Source organism: Pezoporus occidentalis, unplaced genomic scaffold, assembly GCF_034315485.1.
Source record: "Pezoporus occidentalis ecotype Australia unplaced genomic scaffold, CSIRO_AGI_Poc_V1 ctg138, whole genome shotgun sequence".
NCBI classification, from domain to species: Eukaryota; Metazoa; Chordata; class Aves; order Psittaciformes; family Psittacidae; genus Pezoporus; species Pezoporus occidentalis.
Window position 1 is genome coordinate 439,817 of NW_026913188.1, and position 21,579 is coordinate 461,395.

Here is a 21,579-nt window from a genome sequence, read left to right on the forward strand (position 1 = left end):
CAATCATCCTGTCCTTCTACTTATCAGTTAAACTGCTCCCATCCTAAACATCTGCTAGTCCCAGACACTCCCCATCCCCAGGTCCTGTTCTTCTATTCTGCTTTTCATACACTTTTTGTACTAAGGACCTAAAACTATGTCAACTCCCTTCAAGCACCGCAGTTATTTTCCATTCCACACCATCAAAATTAACGTTACTGAGAACCGATTTCGTTGTGTGCTTTTGCGCCTCCTCCCCTCCAGGCAAACACAACCACCGCGCTCCCTCGAGCCGCGGCGCAGCGCTCAGGGCAGCTCTGGTGCAGCCCGGTGTGAGCAGACGTCTCCACAGTAAACCCAGTGCCGCTCTACCCACGCGGACACCGCACGTGAAGGCCAAACGACGCGGGTGGCTCTCCCCTCGCGGTGTCACCGCCGCGCACACCGCTCTCCTCATCCTCCCTCCCGCTGCAGCCCCTGCCCGCCCCGCACAGAACCGCAACTCCCCGCTGTTACCGGCGGGGCACGGCCGCCCCACAGCGCTCCCTGGGCGGGCCAAGCCGCCGCGATCGAGCAGCTCGGCCGCTCGACAGAGAGCCCTGCTCGGCGGGGTGCGGTGTGCGACGGCCCCGCCCGGAACCGGGGAGGTTGCGGCCGTTGGTGCGGGAGGCGGCGGCGGCGATGGCGGCGGCGGAGCAGCTCTACCCGCGGAGCTCCATTGAAGATGACTTCAATTATGGCAGCAACGTGGCCTCGGCCAGCGTGCACATCCGCATGGGTAGGGACCGGGGATAAGACCGACACCCCCCCTCCAGGCCCCTGCGGACAGGCCCCGCTGCCCGTCCCCCCCGGCTGGGTCGTGCCCCGGCGCTCCCGCTGTTGCTGTCTGTTGGCCCCGCCGTCTGTGGCGTTCCGCTGGGCTCGGGTTCTGCGCGGTGTTTTAACCACCTGCGAGTGGGGAGCCAGGGCCCTGCTTGGCCCAGGTTGACTGTCAGTGATAGAGGCGGAGGTAGCAGCAAGGAAGATCAGTTTCCGGCTATAGATTCTGTCATTAAGCGTAGAGGGGGCACGTTTTATTATCAGAGGGATTAAACCAATATATAATAAACTTTATTTTCCCCGAAGTGATGCGTTTTGAAGCCCAGACATCATGCATGAGGTGCATACCTGCCAAAATTGGTGCCTGTTAGAGCAGTTTAAGCAGGATACTGACAGAGATGAGTTTTATCTGTGAGGGGCTGAAATGCTGTCTCTTCCACTGAAGTGTTTGTGTGCTATAAGGTCATAGAATCATAGAATAGTTAGGGTTGGAAAGGACCTTAAGATCATCCATTTCCATCCCCCCTGCCATGGGCAGGGACACCTCACACTAAACCATGGCACCCAAGGCTCTCTCCAGCCTGGCCTTGAACACTGCCAGGGATGGAGCATTCACAGCCTCCCTGGGCAACCCATTCCAGTGCCTCACCACCCTGACAGCAAAGAATGTCCTCCTTATATTCAAATCTAACCTTCCTCTGTTTAAGTTTTAACCCGTTACCCCTTGTCCTATTACTACAGTCCCTAATGAAGAGTCCCTCCCCAGCATCCCTATAGGCCCCCTTCAGATACTGGAAGGCTGCTATGAGGTCTCCATGCAGCCTTCTCTTCTCCAGGCTGAACAGCCCCAACTTCCTCAGCCTGTCTTCGTACGGGAGGTGCTCCAGTCCCCTGATCATCCTCGTGGCCCTCCTCTGGACTTGTTCCAACAGTTCCATGTCCTTTTCATACTAGTGGTTGTGAAGTATTGCTTTGCTGTTAATACGCAGGTCTCAAATGCTCTTGTATATGGTGTCTAATCAGCGATTCTTGGTGGAATAGTTAGGGGGTTATTTGGTATATCTTGGAATAAAAACAGCTGTGTGCTGTGAATTTTTCATTAGATATTTCTGATAAACTGGAGGCCTTTTCCTATGAAAATAAAGTTTTATCTTGTTTGGAAAATAAACAACATAAAAGAGCTCTTGCATTCAGCAGAATTGCCGATGCATTTAGTAATATGGGGAGAAGGCTGTGGTAGCTAGCAGGCTGCTTCCAGGTTTGTTCAGTTTATTAGAACAAAATAGGCCCCAGTCCCTCATGGCTTACAAGTATGTTTAACTTTTCCTGCTGCACACAGGTTATTCAGCTTCTCATAGTATGTGCTTTTAAACTTGTTTAGGCTGTGCTACTAAAGACTGAATCCATTATCTCCATAAGCTTACTCTTCAGAGCATTTTACCTAATGGGTTTGGTCTCCTTCCGTATGGGGAGTATCTGTATGACATATTTGCATGTGCCAAACCACTCTTCAAAATTCTAGAACTATGAAGCCTGTTGGCTTAATTCTGGGATTTTTAATTTTTATTCTTCTAAGTCTGTATCTGTATGTACCCGTTCAGTATGATGCAAGTTACATATTATGATAAATTACATTTAACATGGTGAAAGCTCAATCAGATAGATACTACCGTACATGTTTTTCCAACTTTTATGGCAGTTTTTGTCTTCCAGGGAACTTGCTAGTTAATCTTTCTTCATTTATGTCCATTAGATACCACTAACGTGATGGAGATTTTACACTGTTATCAGTTTCTTAGTGAAATTAGGTATATGTAGTTTTTTAAAGAGTCTGAAATAAGCTCCTTGCAAATGTTTTTTGCATTTGTTTTGTTATTGTTTAAATACTGTTGTCCAGGAATAAATGTAATTTTCCTGGAATTTGCAATTTTTTAAGGAGAAAGAGCTTCTTTCCATTTAGCTCTGCATTTTCACTGGATAGTTTCTAGTGATTCCTTACCAAATAGAAAACTTTTATCTGAATTACTATTGAACTTTGTAAGTGTAAATCAAAAATGATTTCATTTTTATTTTCCTTATTCTAGCTTTTCTACGAAAAGTCTACAGCATTCTTTCCATTCAAGTTCTTCTGACCACAGTAACATCAGCAATTTTTCTGTACTATACTGGAGTGCAGGCATTTGTTCATGAAAGGTAAATACTAAAATGAAATGGAGCTGCTTATCCTGTGTTAAGTGTAGTTTATGTAGTTTGTTGCTCTGGAACACTTTCATATTACTAATCATTTTTATACCCTGTGTTTTGATTCTGTGATAGAAATTTTGTAACCTGATTAGGAAGTAACTTTTCTTCTCTTGACATTTTCCCCCTTGGTTTATTGTTAGAATTTATCTTTATTAGAAAAGTTTATTTTAATCAATATTTTGTTAATAGTGCTTGGTATAATAATTATGCTATGAAAACCTATATATGAATTGGAGAACATCTCAATTATTGACAGTTCTTGGTTTATGGTCTAAGTATCTACTTTTACTTTTCATCTGTTTGGAATGCTGTTGTTTAGGTACCTGTTCCAAAAAGCTGAATCATGTCTTTTTTCTCCCCTTCCCCCATCTTCTTTTGTTTTGTTTTGGTTGTTGTTGGTTTTTGATTTCCAGAAAACTGGTCTGCTAAAATTCCCGTGGGCTTACTTCTTTCTGCCTCTCAGATTTTCATGGGAAAAAAACAAGTCTCAAAACCCAAACTGTGGTGGATGGGCAGGGGTAAAGAACAACTTGGTGGAGAGCACTGAATCCAGTTTCTGGTTTTGCCCAAGTGTACTTTCAGACTTTGCTTTTGCTTTCATTTCAAAGCCCAGATGGAAAAGGAGTATTAAATGCTGTATAAATGTTTCTGTATAATCTGTACTGTATGCAACAGAGGTTGTAAAACTACAGTTTTCTACTGAAATCTGATTATTTCAAATCATCCTGCTCACTTAGAAGTGTTGCAATTTTGTGATTGATTATGGTGCAGTTTTTGTTTGGAGGGCTGCTTGGATGATTTAATTCTAGGGGTACTTACTGTTCAGTACTAATTTCCTTTGGTGCAGTTAGTGCCCACGTTTGTTGCACTCAGGTGCTTACTAAAGCCAGTTCCCTGAATGTGGCATTCTTAATAGGTTAAAATATTACATGTTCTTTAATACTGTTTGTTTAGCACAGATGGATTTTCTTCTTCATACGGGTTCATTTCCAGGTGATGAACTCCTGCCCAGTGTTCAGTTTCAGTATGAAAAAAATGTCTTGTGATTGTACTATATTTAACTGATTATAGTGGTATGTTTTCAATCAGTTTTATTGTAAAACTTGCTTTACATTTCCTTTAGCTATATGCAGCAGTACTTTATCTAGGTGATCACTTAAAAATTACTTTGATATAAACTGGTTTTTAGTCTTCCAGATGCTTCTTTCAAATTTTGATGACTTTTTGCATGGAACTTTACAGGCCTGCCTTGCTTTTGCTATCTGGTTTGGGATCTTTGGCTATAATAGTGGCACTGACCCTCTACAGACACCAGCATCCTGTTAATTTATACCTGCTTTTTGGATTTGTAAGTATTTATATAAATTCAATTTTAATAGTCCCTAGAATATCTTTCATTGTGATGAACTCCTTGAAGCAAACTAGTGGTGGGTAATTGGTTTTTCTTGTATTCCTCAAAAGATGCCCTATATACTTCCAAAAGCCTGAGTTACTTCTTGGAGATCCTGTTCACAACTTGTTTCTGGAGAGCCTCTATGTCAGGTTTCTTCCAGTATCTTTTTAGGAAGAGTGTTAGAACTTGGAATCAGATTGAGCAAGCTTCCCCCTGCCTACCCTTTGTGTGTTTAATTATATCTGTCCATCTGCTCTCATTGTTCTGTTAAGTTAGTGATTTTTTTCTATTATATTGCTCAGTAGGAAAGGAGGAGGCATTTCTGTCACCTTATTTATTGGCCAGCCTCCAGCAAAGATCCAAATACAACCAGCCACACGTGTTTCTTTCTTTAATTGTTGGCTTTTTGATGCTGAATTCTGGGCATGGTTTGAACACAGACAGGTCACTCAGAGCTGTCCTCAAATTCCAGGCTCCTGCCTGATGTTGCAGATTTCTAGATACGGGCTGAATGTTGATCTTGGATATTTTGTCTTATGTAGCAAATCAGTCTTTTGGAAAGAAGTCACAGTAGCACAATTAGAATTTGATGCTTTAGGAGCTGCCTGAATTACATTTGTGATACAACAGGGTTTGCTGTGTAAGTAAATAAGACTAATGGTAACACAGTTGTATGCTTCGTGAGTTTTGAACTCTTGCAGGAGAGTAAAACGTTTAAAAACTTTCAGCAAGTTCAGCTGTGACAAGGAGTGATGTAATAGTTTGGCCAAATGCGATGTGGGAGTTTGTGGTATGACAGTGTAAATATTACATTGTGTAGGAATAGTAGGAGTCAAACCTGTGATAAATCAATCTAAACAGAATATGGGTTAAATATTCTGTTATTTCTGGGCTCTTGGTTCGCAACATAGAGACTTTTCTCACATTTTATTGTAATGAAACTTAATTTGAAATTATCTTTTAGAAAAACTCAGGGCCCATACTAGCCTTCAGCCCAGACATCGATATGTGTGGTTTTAAAGTTAGCTCTTTCAAAACAAGGCCAAGTGGGAAAAGGAAGCTGATGCAGACACTTAGCTGTCTAACAAGACATTGAGTGTATTAATTTTATAGCCCCTTGAATAGTGTGTAAGAAGTGTGATAAGAATGCTGTGTGCTTTGAGTGGAAAATCTAAATAGCATTTTTGTATAGGGGCTGTCTCTCATTCATTTTCAGTTTATGTTGTGTTCTTTGTATGTAGCACAACAGCTTCTGGCACAGTTGGACACTATGATTGCCATTTTCTTGTTGAAAACTAAACGTGTTTTCATATACAAAGATTTAGCAAGAGAGCTAAGGTAATGCATGCTGGGATTATGTAGCAGAATGGACTCATTGTGCGTGAAGTCTCCATGTAAGTGTTTTGTGGTCTGTTTTGTTGGTTTTTTTTTCATCCTTGTAATTTTTTGTTTTTACTTTTTGTAGACCCTGCTGGAAGCACTGACAGTTGCTATTACAGGTAAATGGTAGCCGTCCTGTTGTCTGATTCCATAAGGAAATTGGAAGAGGAATCCAGTATGTTGTACTAACTGGCATCTGAGATTTCCTAGATGTGACTAAAATGATAATATTTTGAATATTTGTTTGAAAAATTTAATGACAGTGATATGAGTTTAGCAAAAAACAGGGAATCAAGGGAGGAAGCTGGATTCTGATCCAGAACTGAAACTGTACAAACCTGAAGTCAGAAACGAGCTGTCATCTGTTCTTTCTGTAGAGTCAGTCATCTGTTCTTTCCTGTAAAGCAGCTCTGAGCAGAGCTGATCGGCAAGTGAAATATCCTTATTTTCTCCCTCAGTTTCCTCCAGAGTTTGGAGAGTTCTGTACTTTGTTGTCAGGGTTGAGATGGAGCAGCGTGCAGGCAAGTCATCACCTTCCACTACAGCTTCTGGCTTAAGATGAAACCTCCTTGTTGTGGCTTGTGGTCTCCTGAGGAAAAAAAAATAATTGTTTAGGGAAAGGAAAGAGGGAAGAATTAAGGAGGAAGGAGGGAAGAAAAAGGTTCCACTTATTTTCTTATCTTTCCTGTCTAGGCAAAACTTTATGAGCCTTTGCATAGGACTGATTTTTTTTTCCCTTGTTTCAGTATCATGAAAAATTCAGATAGCTTTTCCTTTAAGATCTCTCACATCTCTGCTTAAAATACATTTTTTTCTTTTTTTAATTGCGATTAGGGAAGATCTATTATTTCCATTTAAGAATCTATAGCTATAAGGTGACAAACTTAGCTAGTGCAAGGTCTGTGAGTTCTATGATCATGATTTTGAAGTGCAAAGACAAATTCAGGCATAATTTACTTTTTTTTTTTGTTCACAGTTAAGATTTTTTTTTCCTGTCTGTGAAAGTTTAAACTTCTGTTTCCTCAAAAGATAACTTCACAAATATGTAGTATAGTGTTCTTTAAATGACACTTTACTTTTTCTGTTTATAGTGAGTTTCTATGATGTCTCCATCGTCTTGCAAGCCTTTATTCTTACTACTGCTGTATTTCTTGGACTGACTGCATATACCTTGCAGTCAAAGCGAGACTTCAGCAGATTTGGAGCAGGGTATGTTGTCATATTGATGATTTTTTTTTTTTCTTGTTTTGTTCAGATGATTTTTCCTTTTTCAAAGCGAGCTTTGCAGATATAATAAGAAATGCAGGTCAATAGAACCTGCTTCAAGGGGGGTGAGGGTGTTAACTCAGTAAATTATTAATTTTATGTGGTTCTGCTTTCTTGGTAAGAAATTATTTTCTGTGATTATCAATCCTAAAACTGTACTATTAGACTAGAAAACTAGTTTATCTGGGTTTTTCACTGAGTGAGAAGGCAGCTGCTCCACATAGTTTTTAAAAAGCAGTTAGAACATAGCTTTTGACAGCTTTATAAAACTGAGTTTTACTGCTCACACCAATGAAAACCTGGCATCTAAGAATTGTAGGCAGTTACTTACCAAATATAATGTGAAGAGGTCTTAGAAGAAGGGAAAAGATTGTAAGTAAAATTTAAAAGGAAATGTATTGTTGCTCACAGTTGGATGTGTTTTTTTCAGCCTCTTCACTTGTTTGTGGATTTTAATCTTGTCGGGTTTCTTGAGGGTAAGATACTTTTTCAAGGTTAAAAAATATTCTTTAACATAAAACTCTTATTCTAGTGTAACAAAAAGGTTTTAGACAGTGCAATATAACTTAATGAATGAAAATCCCTAACCAGATCCATTATAGATCATGCTGGTGATCTTTTAACCATTTGTTTCTAGTTCAGATTTTTGTTGGATGCTGTTCTTAATGTAAAAGTATTTGCATCAATTGACAAAATTTATCAGTTGAGACCCACTACTTGATTGAGACAATGGAAAGGAGATTGGGGGTTTAATTGTGTTTTGTTCTTCTGATTTTTCTGCTCTTAATACTCTGGAGACCAGAGCTTCCTCTCTTTTGAGTGGAGACATTTTTACTCAGTTAAAGAGATTGTGGAACTGAGGACTGTATGAAATAAGAACACTGAAATGTCATCACAATATCATATTTATGTGTCCATAACAGTAAAAAGAAAGTGTGCATCCTTATTTTAAGTGTGACATATCAATATGCAGGGATTTTAATATTAAAAAGAAAATTACATTTACAATTTTTTTTCTCTGTTTCATTTGCCTCCAGCTGTTTTTCTATAGTGAGACAATAGAGTTGGTGTTTGCTGCTGCTGGAGCTCTTCTATTCTGTGGATTTATTATTTATGACACTCATTTGCTGATGCACAAATTATCCCCTGAAGAGTACATACTGGCTGCAATCAACCTCTACTTGGACATCATCAACCTGTTCCTGCACCTACTACGCTTACTGGAGGCTTTTAATAAAAAATAGTCAAAGGCGATGTGGTTTGCCTATAGCGTTATGAAAAGTGAGGCGTTTGGATGGTCTGCAGACTGTGTTGTTCTAGAGCCTTCTAGAGTCTGAGTCTTTATTACTTTTTCATTCCATGAATATTTCTCTCTCCTTAGGAAAAGAAGAAAAGGCTTTTTAATGTAGCTACGGTTCTTTTTTAGATTATATATTTTATGTAGTTACCATGCTGTCGTCGTTTCAGTCACTTTTTGAATCACTTCCTTTGCACTTGACAGAATTCATGATTAAAAATTTGCCAGCTTCTGTTTGCTCTAGAAGAAGGCCTTGTCTGCTGTTCTGTAGCTGCTAGAAATGTTTCCTATGGTATTACAAGCATGTGTACCATGTAAGGGTAGCCTGAGCTTACCATCTTGCAATGTTTTACTAAGCTAATTTTTTTTTTTGTTTCTAGTTTTTGTTTGGTAAAATGGAATGCTCTCTGTAAAAGAGATACTCTGTTCTTGTTCCGGGCTGTCAGGTTGTTCTGGAAGCTCAGAGGTTAAAGGGAATGTTCTTCATTGAAGTGTTATTTATTGCCTAATTTTAGTGTTCTGGAAAATCATTTGGAGATGGATTCTGGCATTTATCATTTTATGTAGATGAAGGTTAATTGCCTGTCAATAAAAATCGGAATAACTTCAGTCTGTTCTTGCAGTTGAGGCTGGAGAACTTCAGAATGCTGAAAAGGACAGAGCACAATGGCCCTGTACCTGACAGGCATTTTGTGCTGGCAGGGAAATGGTGCTGTGACGTGGCTGCTTTCCAACCTGTTGAGCTTCTGGAATGGCAGGCAGGGTACAAACAGTTTTGAAAGGCTTTGTTGCCTCACAGTATTGAAGTCCAGGTGTTGTTCCTGCTTGCCTGTCCTGCCAGGTTAACAAAAAGACAATGCAGGGCTTGGTAAACATCACATGTCCTGCCACAGGAAGTCACTATGGATGCTTTCCATGCTGGAACTTGACTATTGAATTATGGAATCGGAGAATCAACCAGGTTGGAAAAGACCTTTTAAGATCATCAGGTCCAACCATTACCTCAGGACTGCCAAGTCCACCACTAAACCATGTCACTAAGGGCCACAGCTACATGTTTTCTGAGCACTTCCAGGGATGGTGATACCACCGCTGCCCTGGGCAGCCTGTTCCAATAGCTGAGCACACCTTTGGTGAAGAGATTTTGCCTCATATCCAGCCTAAACCCCCCCGGCACAGCTTGAGGCCGTTTCCTCTTGTTCTGTCACTTGTCAGGTGAGAAAGGAGACATACCTCCACCTCCCTACAGCCTCCTTTCACGTCGTTGTAGGGAGCCATAAGGTCCCCACGGAGCCTCCTCCAAAGATAAAGCCGAGCTCCCTCAGCCGTTCCTCACGTTCTCCAGACTGCGTTGCCCTTTCCTGGACCCCCTGAAGCACAAGTGCAGATTGCTTTGGGCAAGCATGAGGCTTTCTCTCCTCTGCTGGGGTTTCATTAAGACGCGTGTGGCAGCAGCTACGAATAAAACTGCACTCACGAAGGGGTACGTGTGTGTATTTAACACACACCGAGGGCAGAGCGGCGGCAGCGGAGTATTACGGTAGAGCCTGCGGCGCCATGCTGGATGGGCGGGGCTTATCCGGTCAGCCCGCGCATGCGCAGGCAGGGAGCGCAACGTACCGGGGCCGCGGTCGGCTGGGGGCCGTGTGCCCGTGGCGCATGCGCCGCCGTTAACGGCTCCTGTGCCGCGCGCTCCCTCGCCGCGTCCGTCTGGCCTGCGCTCCCGACATGGCAAAGAGCCTGAGGAGCAAGTGGAGGAGGAAGATGCGGGCCGAGAAGAGGAAGAAGAACGCGCCCAAGGAGCTGGAGAGGCTGAAAAAGATCTTGGGAGCCAACGCTGATGTCGTCATGGAGGAGGTCAAGGAGGTGGCGACTGTGCTGCCGCCGCAGAAGGTCCTCGAGCCGCCGCGCGGTGAGTTGGGCTCTCGCGGGCCGCTGCCTCAGCCGCGGGGAGGGCCCCGCCGCCAACCGGAACGGGCCGCGGCGGGAGCTGAGCGGGCCCAGGCCCTCCCCGCCTCCTCTCCCACGCCGTTTCTAGCGTGGTTTTCGGTGTACCACGGGTTTTTTTGTGTTGCAGTCATCCACGTGTCGGGGCGTCCTTGCTTATCGGTATTGCTTATCGGTGTTCCTGTGACTTCCACTGTCGTGATCGTGCATACAGTTAGTACAGGTTGGGATTACTGAGTTGGAAGACCAAATCGTTATCTTTTACGGCCATAAGATGCTATTTAAATCATTGAATCTGGTCACTTTGCATAATGGCTTCTCTGTGCATCCAGTCGCTTGTGGAACAAGCTTATTAGCGTGATTAAAATATGTAGTATCTTATCAAGAGTCGTTTCTTTGTGGAGACAGTTTAGAAGCTGTTCTAATCACAGCATTGTATTTGCTGCTAAAGTGGAGATAGGGTATTAATTCCCTCCTAGTTTAAGGAGGACACTAAACATACAAGGAACTGGATATAAGATTGGACATAAGGAAGAAGTTCTTTACTGTAAGGGTGGTGAGGCACTGGAATGGGTTGTCCAAAGAAGTTGTGACTGCTCCATCCCTGGCAGTGTTAAAGGCCAGGTTGGATGAAGCCTTGGGTAGCATGGTTTAGTGTGAGATGTCCCTGCCCATGGCAGGGGGGTTGGAACTAGATGCTCTTAAGATCCTTTCCAACCCTAACTATTCTATGATTCTATAAAAGTCGGACCTAAATGTAATGTAATTTTGTGGATATTTTATCATTAATAGGGTGATTTCCCTCCTCCCCCTTTTTTAAACGTACTGTTTCAAGGTAAGTGTAGCAAGGACCTTGGTTTTATGTGCTAATTAATGCTGCACTGCACATGGTGCAGGAACGGGTATTGTTAGCTGTCTAGGGATGATGCCACCTTCCTGTATGGTCTGTGGGTAGGATGTAAAGGAAGTAATCCAGGAAGTGGAAACAAAGGTTTTAAGTGGGTATGTACTGGACAGGAGTCAGAAGGACACATTCTCTTTCCAAAACTGCAGTCCAGACTAAATCATAGTACATTTTGCTTCTCCAGTTTTTGCCACTTAAGCTGTTAGGATATTGCACATATGGGCTTTTTATGTGGCATGCAGAAGACTCTTGGGAGGTCACAGTGGGGATATAGAATAATGCTAGTAGTCACTGTCAGTCATGCAGCCAGTTCTGTCAGTGCTTCTGGCATTAGGAGAAACAGGTGGTGTGAGGTTGAATAGCAGACCCTCTGAACTGTATTGAAAATGGAAATAGAATGCTATATAAAAGTACTTGCCCAGTTAAGGGTGGCTTGGAGTATAATTTGTAGTTTTATCCATGGTTCTGATTTGTGTGCCAGATGTAAAAGTTGTTCTTTATGGGATTATTAGAATTGCCTTTCCAGAATGTTTTGAAACACTGTCAGCCTTCTGATGCTGGAGCTGTAGGAAACAGTGTTGTCTTAAACCTAGTTTCTGAAGCAGATGCCTGGCTGGCTGTCATTCCTGCACCCCCTTCCAACTCTGCTGGCAACTTTTCTACAAGTGGCCAGTTTCACTTGCCCTTTGTAGAGAGATAGCAGCCTTAGACATACCTAAGAATACATATATTTCAGAAAGCATCTACAAGTTTTGTGAAAATTATAGTGTCTTCTTTGAGAGGACTTTTCAGCACTAGCTGTCTGTGCAGGGGAATTCACATAGTTGTAAGGACTGAAGTAGATGATAGCTTCATTCAGAATATGCACTTTTTGTAGACAGGTAAATAATTTTGCAGCCCAAGAAAATATATAGGTGTACATTAGGGACATTTTCTTGTCTTGTGAAATAATTTCAGTTTTTGTTGTTAGGAAAAAAAAAATAAGATCTGGATAGCCTTTGGTCAAAAATGTTTTTTAAAACTTTGTGGGCAGGCACAGATTTTTTTCATTATAATGATATCTATTGAGTGTGCTTGGATAACCTACAACTTTTGGGTTTTTTCTTGGTCATTTTCTTTTTGTCTTTAAACCTTTTGATAGGTTTTCTTTGTGTCCTTGCACCACTTCTGTTCAGTAGGTTTCTTCCTATTGCCAATTCCCGTAGCATCCTTGAGATTGCAAAGTATGATGAAAACGTTGTGCTGCATGAGCAACAGGTACTTTTTGTCCAGAAGTATTTCTTCATTTAGTCTGTGTTGTAGCTGACACTGTGGGTGTGCTTTTTTGCAGTCAGAATTTGTGTTAACAGTGAACCTCAGTCATATGACAGGACAAGAATCAGAGAAGATTACTTACGTAGAGCTGGTTTTCTTGGGGTGGTAGGATTTCTTGTATTTTGTTGTTGGAGGCCATCTCTCCCATGACATTTGGAAAAGATTGCTGTTAAGAAAGTCTCATGTGTTTCTCTGACATCTCAGGAGGTTTCTGGAGCTGGGACTTTTTGTGCTGCCTGTCCCATGCTGGATCAGCTTTGGCTGTGCCAGCAGGCCTGTGTGCTGATTCTTTGCTGACTGCAAGTATTTGTATCTCAACTTCAGGGTTCCCTAAGCACAGACTTGTGCTGCACATCCAGGTAGACTGTCAGCATGCTTCAAGTAGTTTGTTGGACTTTTTTGTTTCCCAACTTCCCAACAGGCAGAAGATAAAGTCTTTTTTTTCCTGTTCATAAAACTCGGGATAAAGCCTTTAGAGTTGTACATGGAATGAGACATGGCATTCATGTGGTGTTACCTAACTGGGGGCACTGTTCTTGAGCATGACCATGTCACCAGCTGTCTTCCTGGTCCTAGAGATTAATCATAGCATGGTTTGTGTTGGAAGGGACCTTAAAGATCACCTAGATCCGGCCTCCCTATTATGGGAAGGGACACATTCCACCTGACCAGACTGCTCAAAGCCCCATCCAGCCTGGCCTTGAGCACTTCCAGGGTTGGGGACAGCCGCAGCTTCTCTAGACAGCCCTGTTCCAGTGTCTCGCCACCCTCAAAGTGAAGAATTTCTTCCTAGTATCTAATCTAACTACCCTCTTTCAGTTTAAAGGCACCCTTTCTTGTCTTATCACTAGATGCCCATGTGAAAAGTCCCTCTTCAGATTTCTTGTGGGCCCCTTTTAGGAGCTAGAATGCTGCTTTAAGGTGTCCCTGGAGCCTTCTCTTCTCCAGGCTGAATAACCCCAGCTCTCTCAGCTTGTCTTCATAGGAGAGGTGCTCTAGCCTTCTGATGATCTTTTGTGTCCTCTGGACTCGCTTGAGCAGGTCCAGAGCTGCACACAATGCTCCAAGTGAGGTCTTTCACAAGAGCAGAGTAGAGGGGCAGGATCACCTCCTTCAACCTGCTGGTCATGCTCCTTTTGATGGAGCCCAGGATACAGTTGGCTTTCTGGGCTGTGAACACACACTGCTGGGACATATTGAGTTAATCCTTTATTTCTGTCTCTGACTATATTAGACTTGACCTTGTGCTGACTTCTTGAGGCAAACACAGCCTCACTGTCTCCCTTGTGCTTTATACCATCATTGTATTTTAGCTTTTCCTTTTATTTTATCGTTACCTGTCTCTTTGTCTTCCACTCAAATTAATTTTAGATTACATCATAAAAAGTATTTAATTGTGCATATGTTTCAGTAAGCCTGTAGCTTCCGGTTTGGTTGTAGCTTTTGATGGAGACCACACACAATGTTTTTATACATGGTACTGGAGCAGATGGCAGTGAAAGTATAAGGTGCTTTTCCCAGACATGGGTCTTGAGGGAAAATTCTGCATATTTACTATCAGCTCTTGAAGTTCCTGGGTTGCAGTTGTATTGGTTTGGAAACTGCTTTCAGAGTATAAAGCTTTCAGCTTTTTCCATACAGATACTCTTGTGTGGAGGTATGTTTTCATCGTTTTGGGAAATCTGGTAACAAGATAGCTTCTGTGAAGCTGATTCATGTATTTTACTCATTTTACTCAAATAACTTTTTTTTTTTCAGATGACTGCAAAATGGACGTAGATAATAAACGGAACAAAAAAACTCTTCTAGACCAGCATGGACAGTACCCAATATGGATGAATTCCAGGCAGAGAAAGAAGCTTAAGGCACAGCGTGTTAAGGGGAAAAAAAAATCAAAATTGGCCAAAGGCCTAGTCTGGTAAAATTGCAGTTTTGTAAGATCATGAATATTTTACTTGCAAAATAATTATCCCAAATAATACATTATATTTTTGTGCTTGGCCACCAAATATAATACATTGTGTTGCATGAATTTTTTAAGAGAGTGTTGGGCCAGAAAGTGATGACAGCAGTATCAACTTGGTGTCTAACAAACTTAAATCAAGCTGAGTGCCTTTGAGTAGACTGTCTGTTGTGATCTGTTTTGTTGAGGGGGAAGGGTCTTCATCTTTTATATTGTAATGTTGAAAATGCTGAAGGAAATCCTAAAAATAATAAAGCTGTAAATGTTTTTTATACTGTGGTCTTTGTCAGTGTAACTTATCTTTTAGTAAATTTAACCAAAGGATTTTTTTGTGTAAAGTCACCATAACCTTTAAATTCTTCTGTAAAATCACTTTTGTTGTGCAGTTGTGTTGCCTTTAACATCTGGTATTTAATGAAAATGGGCTTTTGACATGCAATTTGGATGAGATTATACACTGAAACCAACTCCACGGCTTTGTAAAACTTCTGTTAGCTGACACTTTGTCTTTTTACTGACTTCAGCTCGCAAAGAGAAGGTTGTTGGAACAAAGAAGTATTTTGCTGCTGTCTGCAACTGAAATATTGTAGGAACTAAATAACTGAAAGTAAAAATCATTAATATGAGGGAATGCAAATGCACAGATTGGAAATAAAATAGTTTTTATTTAAGATCTTTTCCAAGTTTTAGTACAGTTTTTGTTCTTCCTAAAATGGTACTTGTCTGTCATGTTTTACAAGGTGGGCATAGGATAAAATGTTGCATGGTGGCGTAACAGATGCCATTTATGTGTGATCAGCTACAGTTGGTTGCATATTACTTGGCAATAACATGTGATGACAGATGCACGAACTAGTTGCCCTGAAAGCTTGTGTTTTTAAAATGTCTCTCATTTCAAGGATGGAAACAATTACACTACCAGTCCTGCTGGATGTTGCCTGTTGAAGTACCATTCATCAGTGCAGAGCATAACCTGTGTCCAGCTTCATCCAAGGTGGAATCCATGCTTTGTAATGGACCACAAATTGTGATATGTGCCTGTTGTGGTAACTTGGGCACATGAAATAGGATATATTGCTTTAAAAGTAATCACACTAGCTTATACTATGCTAAAATCCACCAAGAACAACTCATCCTGATAGAAAATCTAGTTTTTTTGGGAAAAATACAGTGGGGTTTTTAGTATTCTTTTTGTTAGGAGAAAAGTATTCTGTTCCTCAGGTAAAGAACTACAGTTTGTTGGAGGAAATACCAGTGCATCTTCTTTTCTCTCGCACATGTTGACAGTTAATGACACTTGGTTAAGATGCATAGGTCAAAGTTTACCAAGTTATATAGGATTAATAACTTTGTACTTTAAAAGTACTTCCATTAAGTTGATAATAACCTGCTAAAAACCAGATTCCAGTCTCAATTTTTTATTGACTAAGTGGGTCTAGATTTTGGTATAAAAAATGTTAGCATTTAGATTAGTGCTACTTTAAAATTTACGAACACAGGAAAGTTTTATTTAAGGTTTATTATCCAGAAATTGAATGAACAGTCAGTTTATATTTCTTTACTGTTTTAATGATGTATTTTGCTTAGGGTGTGCTTTGGAGAGTTGTACAGATAAGCTGCTTGGGTTTAAACACTCACGACTTGGGGTTTTTTGTATGGGGTAAGCACAGTGCTTTTTTTGACATGCTTGTTTGTAAATCAGATTTTCAAGCACCTCCTGTTGGGGAAAGAGACTGGTTTTCCTGCTTGGAGATAGTCACACTGGTAAAGTTGTCCCATTTAACTGTACTGCTTCAGAGCCAGTTTATTTTCATTCTTTAGGTACACAGCCGTACTCTCATCTTGATTGAGGCTGCCACAACTGTACTTGCCTTACCCACTCCTCTCCGGAGGTGTTCCAGTTCTCCGTCTGCCCCTTTCTCACAGATAAAATTGCCTACACAACTGAACGCTCATTTCTGCTTTTATGACTTTGCCCTAGAGCTTGGTTGCACAAACTTATTAGTTACTGCTTTTATGACCAGATTAAGATTTTGAATCTCAAGTGAGACAGCAGATGCTGCACTGATGTTTTATTTAGCAGTTAACTTCCTACCAGCTGAAACAATACTGGCTGTGTGAGGTATTTCCTTTATGGTGTCCAGGATAAAGTCAAACAGGTTCACTTAAACTACAGATATTTTGAGATATCCTGTTTGATTTTTGAGCTGAAACAGAGAATAAGAAAGGAATAAACCCCAGTCTTTACTGGGAGGTAGGTCTTAGTTTAGTACCGGTGTGCTGCATGCAGTATTACAGAGTGCTCTGTGAGTTGGGAAGTATGCTGTGAGGCTGGTTGAGTGGGATCTGTAAACTGGGCAGCAGGCTCCCTTGTAGACAGGCAGCAGGACCTGGTTAATGTGCAGCAGAGGTGTAACCTCGCAGGTGGAGTCATAGATGCAGCAGGGAAATTTTGCCTGCTAGGATTTGTAGGTATACACATACAGCACATGTACTGCATGTGGCTGCTGCAATTCTGTATTTGGAATGTCCTTCAACAGCTGTATTTTTTGGATATGAATACCAAATCTTTAGTTGTCAGTGGGTGTTTGATTTACATCACTGAATCTGAAACATGTTCTGTTTGATCAGCTAGTGAAAAAAATAATTTGTGTTTCTTTAGAAAATAAAACAGGTTTGGGCTGAAATACATGTTTTAAAGTCTTCAGAGGGACTTGCAAAATAAGCTATCTGCCTCTAAGCATTCTAATGGAGTTATAATTTGTTGATCTTTAAAACTAATTTTTTTTTTTTTTTAGGTTGCGATTGAGGGAGAAGAGTTTGCAGTTAAACAAACTGATGCAGGTCTAAAAGTGTGTTACTGACATTGTGGTGTGAGAGTTGGGGTTGGTTTCTTAACAACTGTGCTATTACAAAACTGCTTTGTTGAAATCTCCTATGGCTGCAGCTGCCACCTACCTGCAAAGTGCTGTGGTAGTTGCATTTCATGGACCTGCAAAAGGTAGGGGAAATAATATGGGGTGTTCTAAACGACAAGCATTAATGTCAGAACTGAAAGGTTTACATGCTGCCATTTTATTGAAGTGTATGTGTATAAAATGTGTATGTATACAGTATAAAAATTGCATTAACAAATTGCTAAACGTCCTGCAGAGTGTTGGCAGAAGACAACAATGGTCTGCCCTTTTTGACACAGTGTGCAAGTCTTGGTTTTAAATTGAGTTGTTTCAAGTCCCTAAAATAACTGGTGGTGGTGATAATGCAGTTCATGGGCTTGGGTTTTCTGGTAGAGTTCCAGAGTTCTGGAACACCACGTTTTCTGTGTTGTGTAGTCAGGTGACTGGGGGAACTACTCTATCCTGTACATTAAAAATCTAATTTATCTAACCTAATCTATCCTGTACATTAAAAATATTCCTATTTCCCCCCATATTTTTAATCTGGATCAGTTTACAGCCTTACTGTACAAAAGAAGCATTGTCAGTAGGAGGCAATGTGAGACTGGGAACAAATAGCTGGGGAAGGCAGGGTTGTGTGAGACAGTTCCTTGCTTAAGCTCTGACATCCTGTGCTACCTTCTCTGCTGTGGCTCTAGCAGCACAGCCACCATGCAGTGCAATGTTTTGCAGACAGGGAGAGGATCCGGAGATGAAGTCAAGCAAATGCATTGAATAGTGGGTTTTAAAGTGTTGCTCACAGGAGGGTATGGTGTTGGAATAACTTAGGTCAGTGTTCTTACAGTCCACATTAAGTTTTCCTGTAGCCCTCTGACAACATAGGCTTCACTGGTGTACATAGTCAGATGCAAGCTTTTAGGGAGTCTTTCAGTTTGCTTTATCTTTGGGTTTATCTGCAGCCCATGTTGTGGTTATAGAGTACACTGAATCTGGTTTGAGATGTCTGGCATTGGAGGAAGAATGTCATAGCCACCTGATGCAAAGTGCTCCTCTGATGCATGGTCACAGGATTTAAAAACCAAAGCAACAAAACCAGAAGTAGCCCTCCTTTATCTATACAAAGGTTCCATGCTGTATATCTGTTTCTACCGTGCTACCCTTTCCTCTTGCAGCTCAAAGAGTCACATGAGTTCTAGTGAATTTGATGGAAGCTGAATGTCTGACCTGCACCAGATTTGTAGTGTGAACCTGACTGGTACTAGAGATTTTAGGACTACAGCCTTAGCACTGCATAAACCTGAGAGGTTCGGGACAATGCATTCCTCTCGTGACATCGTCTTCATTGGATTAGGGCAGCTCTGGGGATGATTAGAGTCTGAAGCAGTAACTATGAACTGCTCTCTTCAGACCAGGGTTTTGCCATCAGTTTTAATTTATCTAAGGGTTAAGCTTCAGGGAGCCATCTGATAGCTCACTGCTGCAGGAACGTTTCCCCTTCCCTCCTCCAGCTCTACAGCCCAGTTCATGATTTCCTACTTCAGGTGAAATAGACTTTGGGATATTAATTCTTTTTCCTGAGCTAAAAAAGAGAGAGAACTGACAACTTTCTTCTGTTTAATAAACACTGAATGGTTGTGGCAAGGCCCCCATGCCAGTGTCCTTTTATTCTTCCTGCCCTATTCTGGTGTTCCGTTTTCAGCTTTCCCTTATCAATAGAAGCAGTACTCAGAGCAAAAGAGAAGGTAGAATGGAAAGAGGATGACTTTTGTGCTGCCCCTTTTCCTCTTCCCAATCGCTTTAACGTCACTCTCTCAGGTCTGTAATTTTTCTGGTGCACACGTATTGATAGAAGAGGTCTGAAATGTTAGAAACAACACGTGGTATGGCAACAGAGGGAGTTGTGGCGAGGGTCCTACACAAGGTAGCACGAGGCCTGCTTTACGAAGGACTTGTGAGCAGACAACAAACAGTCAGTGACTTGTTTTCTTCTAATTTCAGTCTAGTCACCATTCAGAAGACTCTGAAGCTTATGAGTTAGATTCTGGTTTGGTAAACTGTTATTTAACATCTTTTCTCTCTAATTCCAGTTCGTTTTCTTGCAAGGCTTCTGAAGTCTAGATGTAGATTTTGTAGCATTTGTAAACTTTAGCCTTTAACCAGAAAATCAGGTTTGTGAACAGTATTTCAGCAACCAAAAGCGTATGCATTGTGTCAGTACTGCTCATCCAACTCAGCCCAGCTGATCCATTCATACCTGTTGCTGTTACGTGAAACACACATAATGTCTCTTTTTGGAAGCCTGACAAATGCATAACGTGTAGGTGCAACAGCTATTCTGTGTTGCAGCTTGCTGCCCTGAGTCTGAATTCCTTTGACAAGAGACATTCTGTATATTCGGCCGTGATGGATTGTAAGGTCTGTGTATGGAACAAGAGCTTTCTCCATCTGTTGATTGCTCTTCCTGGCCTGCTGCTGTTAATTTATGCCTGTCTTGCTTCTGCAAACTGGGACACAACTTGGTGCAGAGCAGATCAGAGCTGCACGTTGTCTCCCAAGTGAATTCAAAAGATAACCTGTGGAGAATTACAGGGAGGGCCGTGCATCAACAGGTTCTTGCTCACAGAGCCTCAGGTTTAGATTGTGATCACGAATATCCTCACCCCAAATGCAAAATCCAACTTAGGGCATGAATATAAAGAACATATGCAAAAAGATGTTTAAATTGCTTGTGAAGAATAATTTAGAAAGGTAAGATAAGTTGTTTTTCCTAAAGTTCCTGCCCCCCCATGACATTGTCAGGGGATGCAAAGGAAGAAGCCAGAGCCCAAGTGCCCCAGGTTATGTGGGAAGCTGATAGTGGAGCTGCAAATTGACCTGAACTGCAGCCTGATGTCCTCAGACACATGGATTATTTTCTCTCTCCTAAATGATCTTAAGGCTTCTGGGTTCTTGTGAAGATGATGCAAGGTTAGGCAAGCTTATCCTAGAGCAACTGCAGCCAAAGCAAGGGACATGTACTAGCAGTTCCCTGGGCTGCTCATCTGGGCATCAGCTGTTGCTCTGTTGAAGAGGGGAAAAAACTAGTTCCTTGAATGGAAGACCAGGGTGTAGAATCATCCATGGGAAAGATTATGGGTTGGTCTGTTGATGCAACAACTTTAGGACATGGTGTATGGTGTGTTTATGTAAGCCTGTGTTTTTATCCACCCCTTTTAAAGAGGTAACCAAGTGCAAGTCAAGCCGTAAGCCTTCTCTTTGTCTCTCTTAAGGGAGAAAATTACATGGGGATATCTTGTTCTTGTTTTGCTTGCTGTTTAAGTTAAATACTAATCTGCTAAACCCTCTAAGTGTCTGGTATTTTAGAAAGATTGTTATAAAACTTAACAAAAACCAAACCAACTTGCAGTTCTGTTTCTTTTGCCAACCAGTAAGATGCTAACAGCCAATGCATGTCCTTAATCCATGCTGTCAAAGTTTATCTCCAGAACTGTATCCCTGCTAATTGTAGAGAGATTAGAGTTTGAGGACGTATTTTTTTATTTATTTATATATTTTCCCCCTATGGAAAAGAAGCTTTTTGTGTATCTCCTTGACCAGTTCCTGACACATGCTCTCAGCCGTGAGAACTAAATCCGTGTCTGGTGGTTCTCCTGTAATGGTGATGGGAGGAGAAGGAAACAAGAAGCGTGCCAGGCAGTGTATCACGTTGTACGTAACAGCACCATCCAAATTCGCCAGATAGACTGGATTATGCATCACAGTGCTCGATGGCATCACCTCCTCAATGAGCCATTCAAATTCAACAGTGACAGCGATGAGTTAGGGGCTTCCACATGTTACTGGCACCACCAAGCGCACCGGCTCTGGACGCCTTGAGAAGGATGCTGTGACTATTGACCCACCGACCAGGAGCCGACAGGACCGCTACCTGAGCTAGGAGCAGGGCCAGGCACGTCGGGCCCCTCCGCGCACCCCACGGGCTTTGCTTTGGCAGCCGCTGCCCGGTAGGTGGCGCTAGAGGGGAGCTCCGGCGGGAGGGAGCCCGAGCAGCCTCTGGGCGCCCTTCGATCGCGTCCGCAGCCCGCGGTCCGTCTGTGTGACAGATCGCATCCCTAACGCCCCGAACGGCGCTTTTTCGTTTAAGAAACATCATTCGTTTCCAATCGGGGCGTGTAC

General features: G+C 41.9%; 2 protein-coding genes across 2 annotated transcripts; both read left to right on the forward strand.

Moving 5' to 3' along the window:
- Positions 1-613: 613 nt before the first annotated feature.
- On the forward strand, positions 614-8,987 carry TMBIM4 (transmembrane BAX inhibitor motif containing 4). Its single transcript, XM_062609427.1, has 7 exons — positions 614-757; positions 2,883-2,991; positions 4,285-4,390; positions 5,901-5,934; positions 6,907-7,024; positions 7,512-7,557; positions 8,119-8,987. The coding sequence occupies exons 1-7, from the start codon at positions 661-663 to the stop codon at positions 8,323-8,325; spliced, it is 717 nt and encodes a 238-aa protein (XP_062465411.1). The 5' UTR covers positions 614-660; the 3' UTR covers positions 8,326-8,987.
- A 1,086-nt stretch (positions 8,988-10,073) lies between these two features.
- On the forward strand, positions 10,074-14,776 carry LLPH (LLP homolog, long-term synaptic facilitation factor). Its single transcript, XM_062609428.1, has 2 exons — positions 10,074-10,290; positions 14,302-14,776. The coding sequence occupies exons 1-2, from the start codon at positions 10,107-10,109 to the stop codon at positions 14,463-14,465; spliced, it is 348 nt and encodes a 115-aa protein (XP_062465412.1). The 5' UTR covers positions 10,074-10,106; the 3' UTR covers positions 14,466-14,776.
- Positions 14,777-21,579: the final 6,803 nt, after the last annotated feature.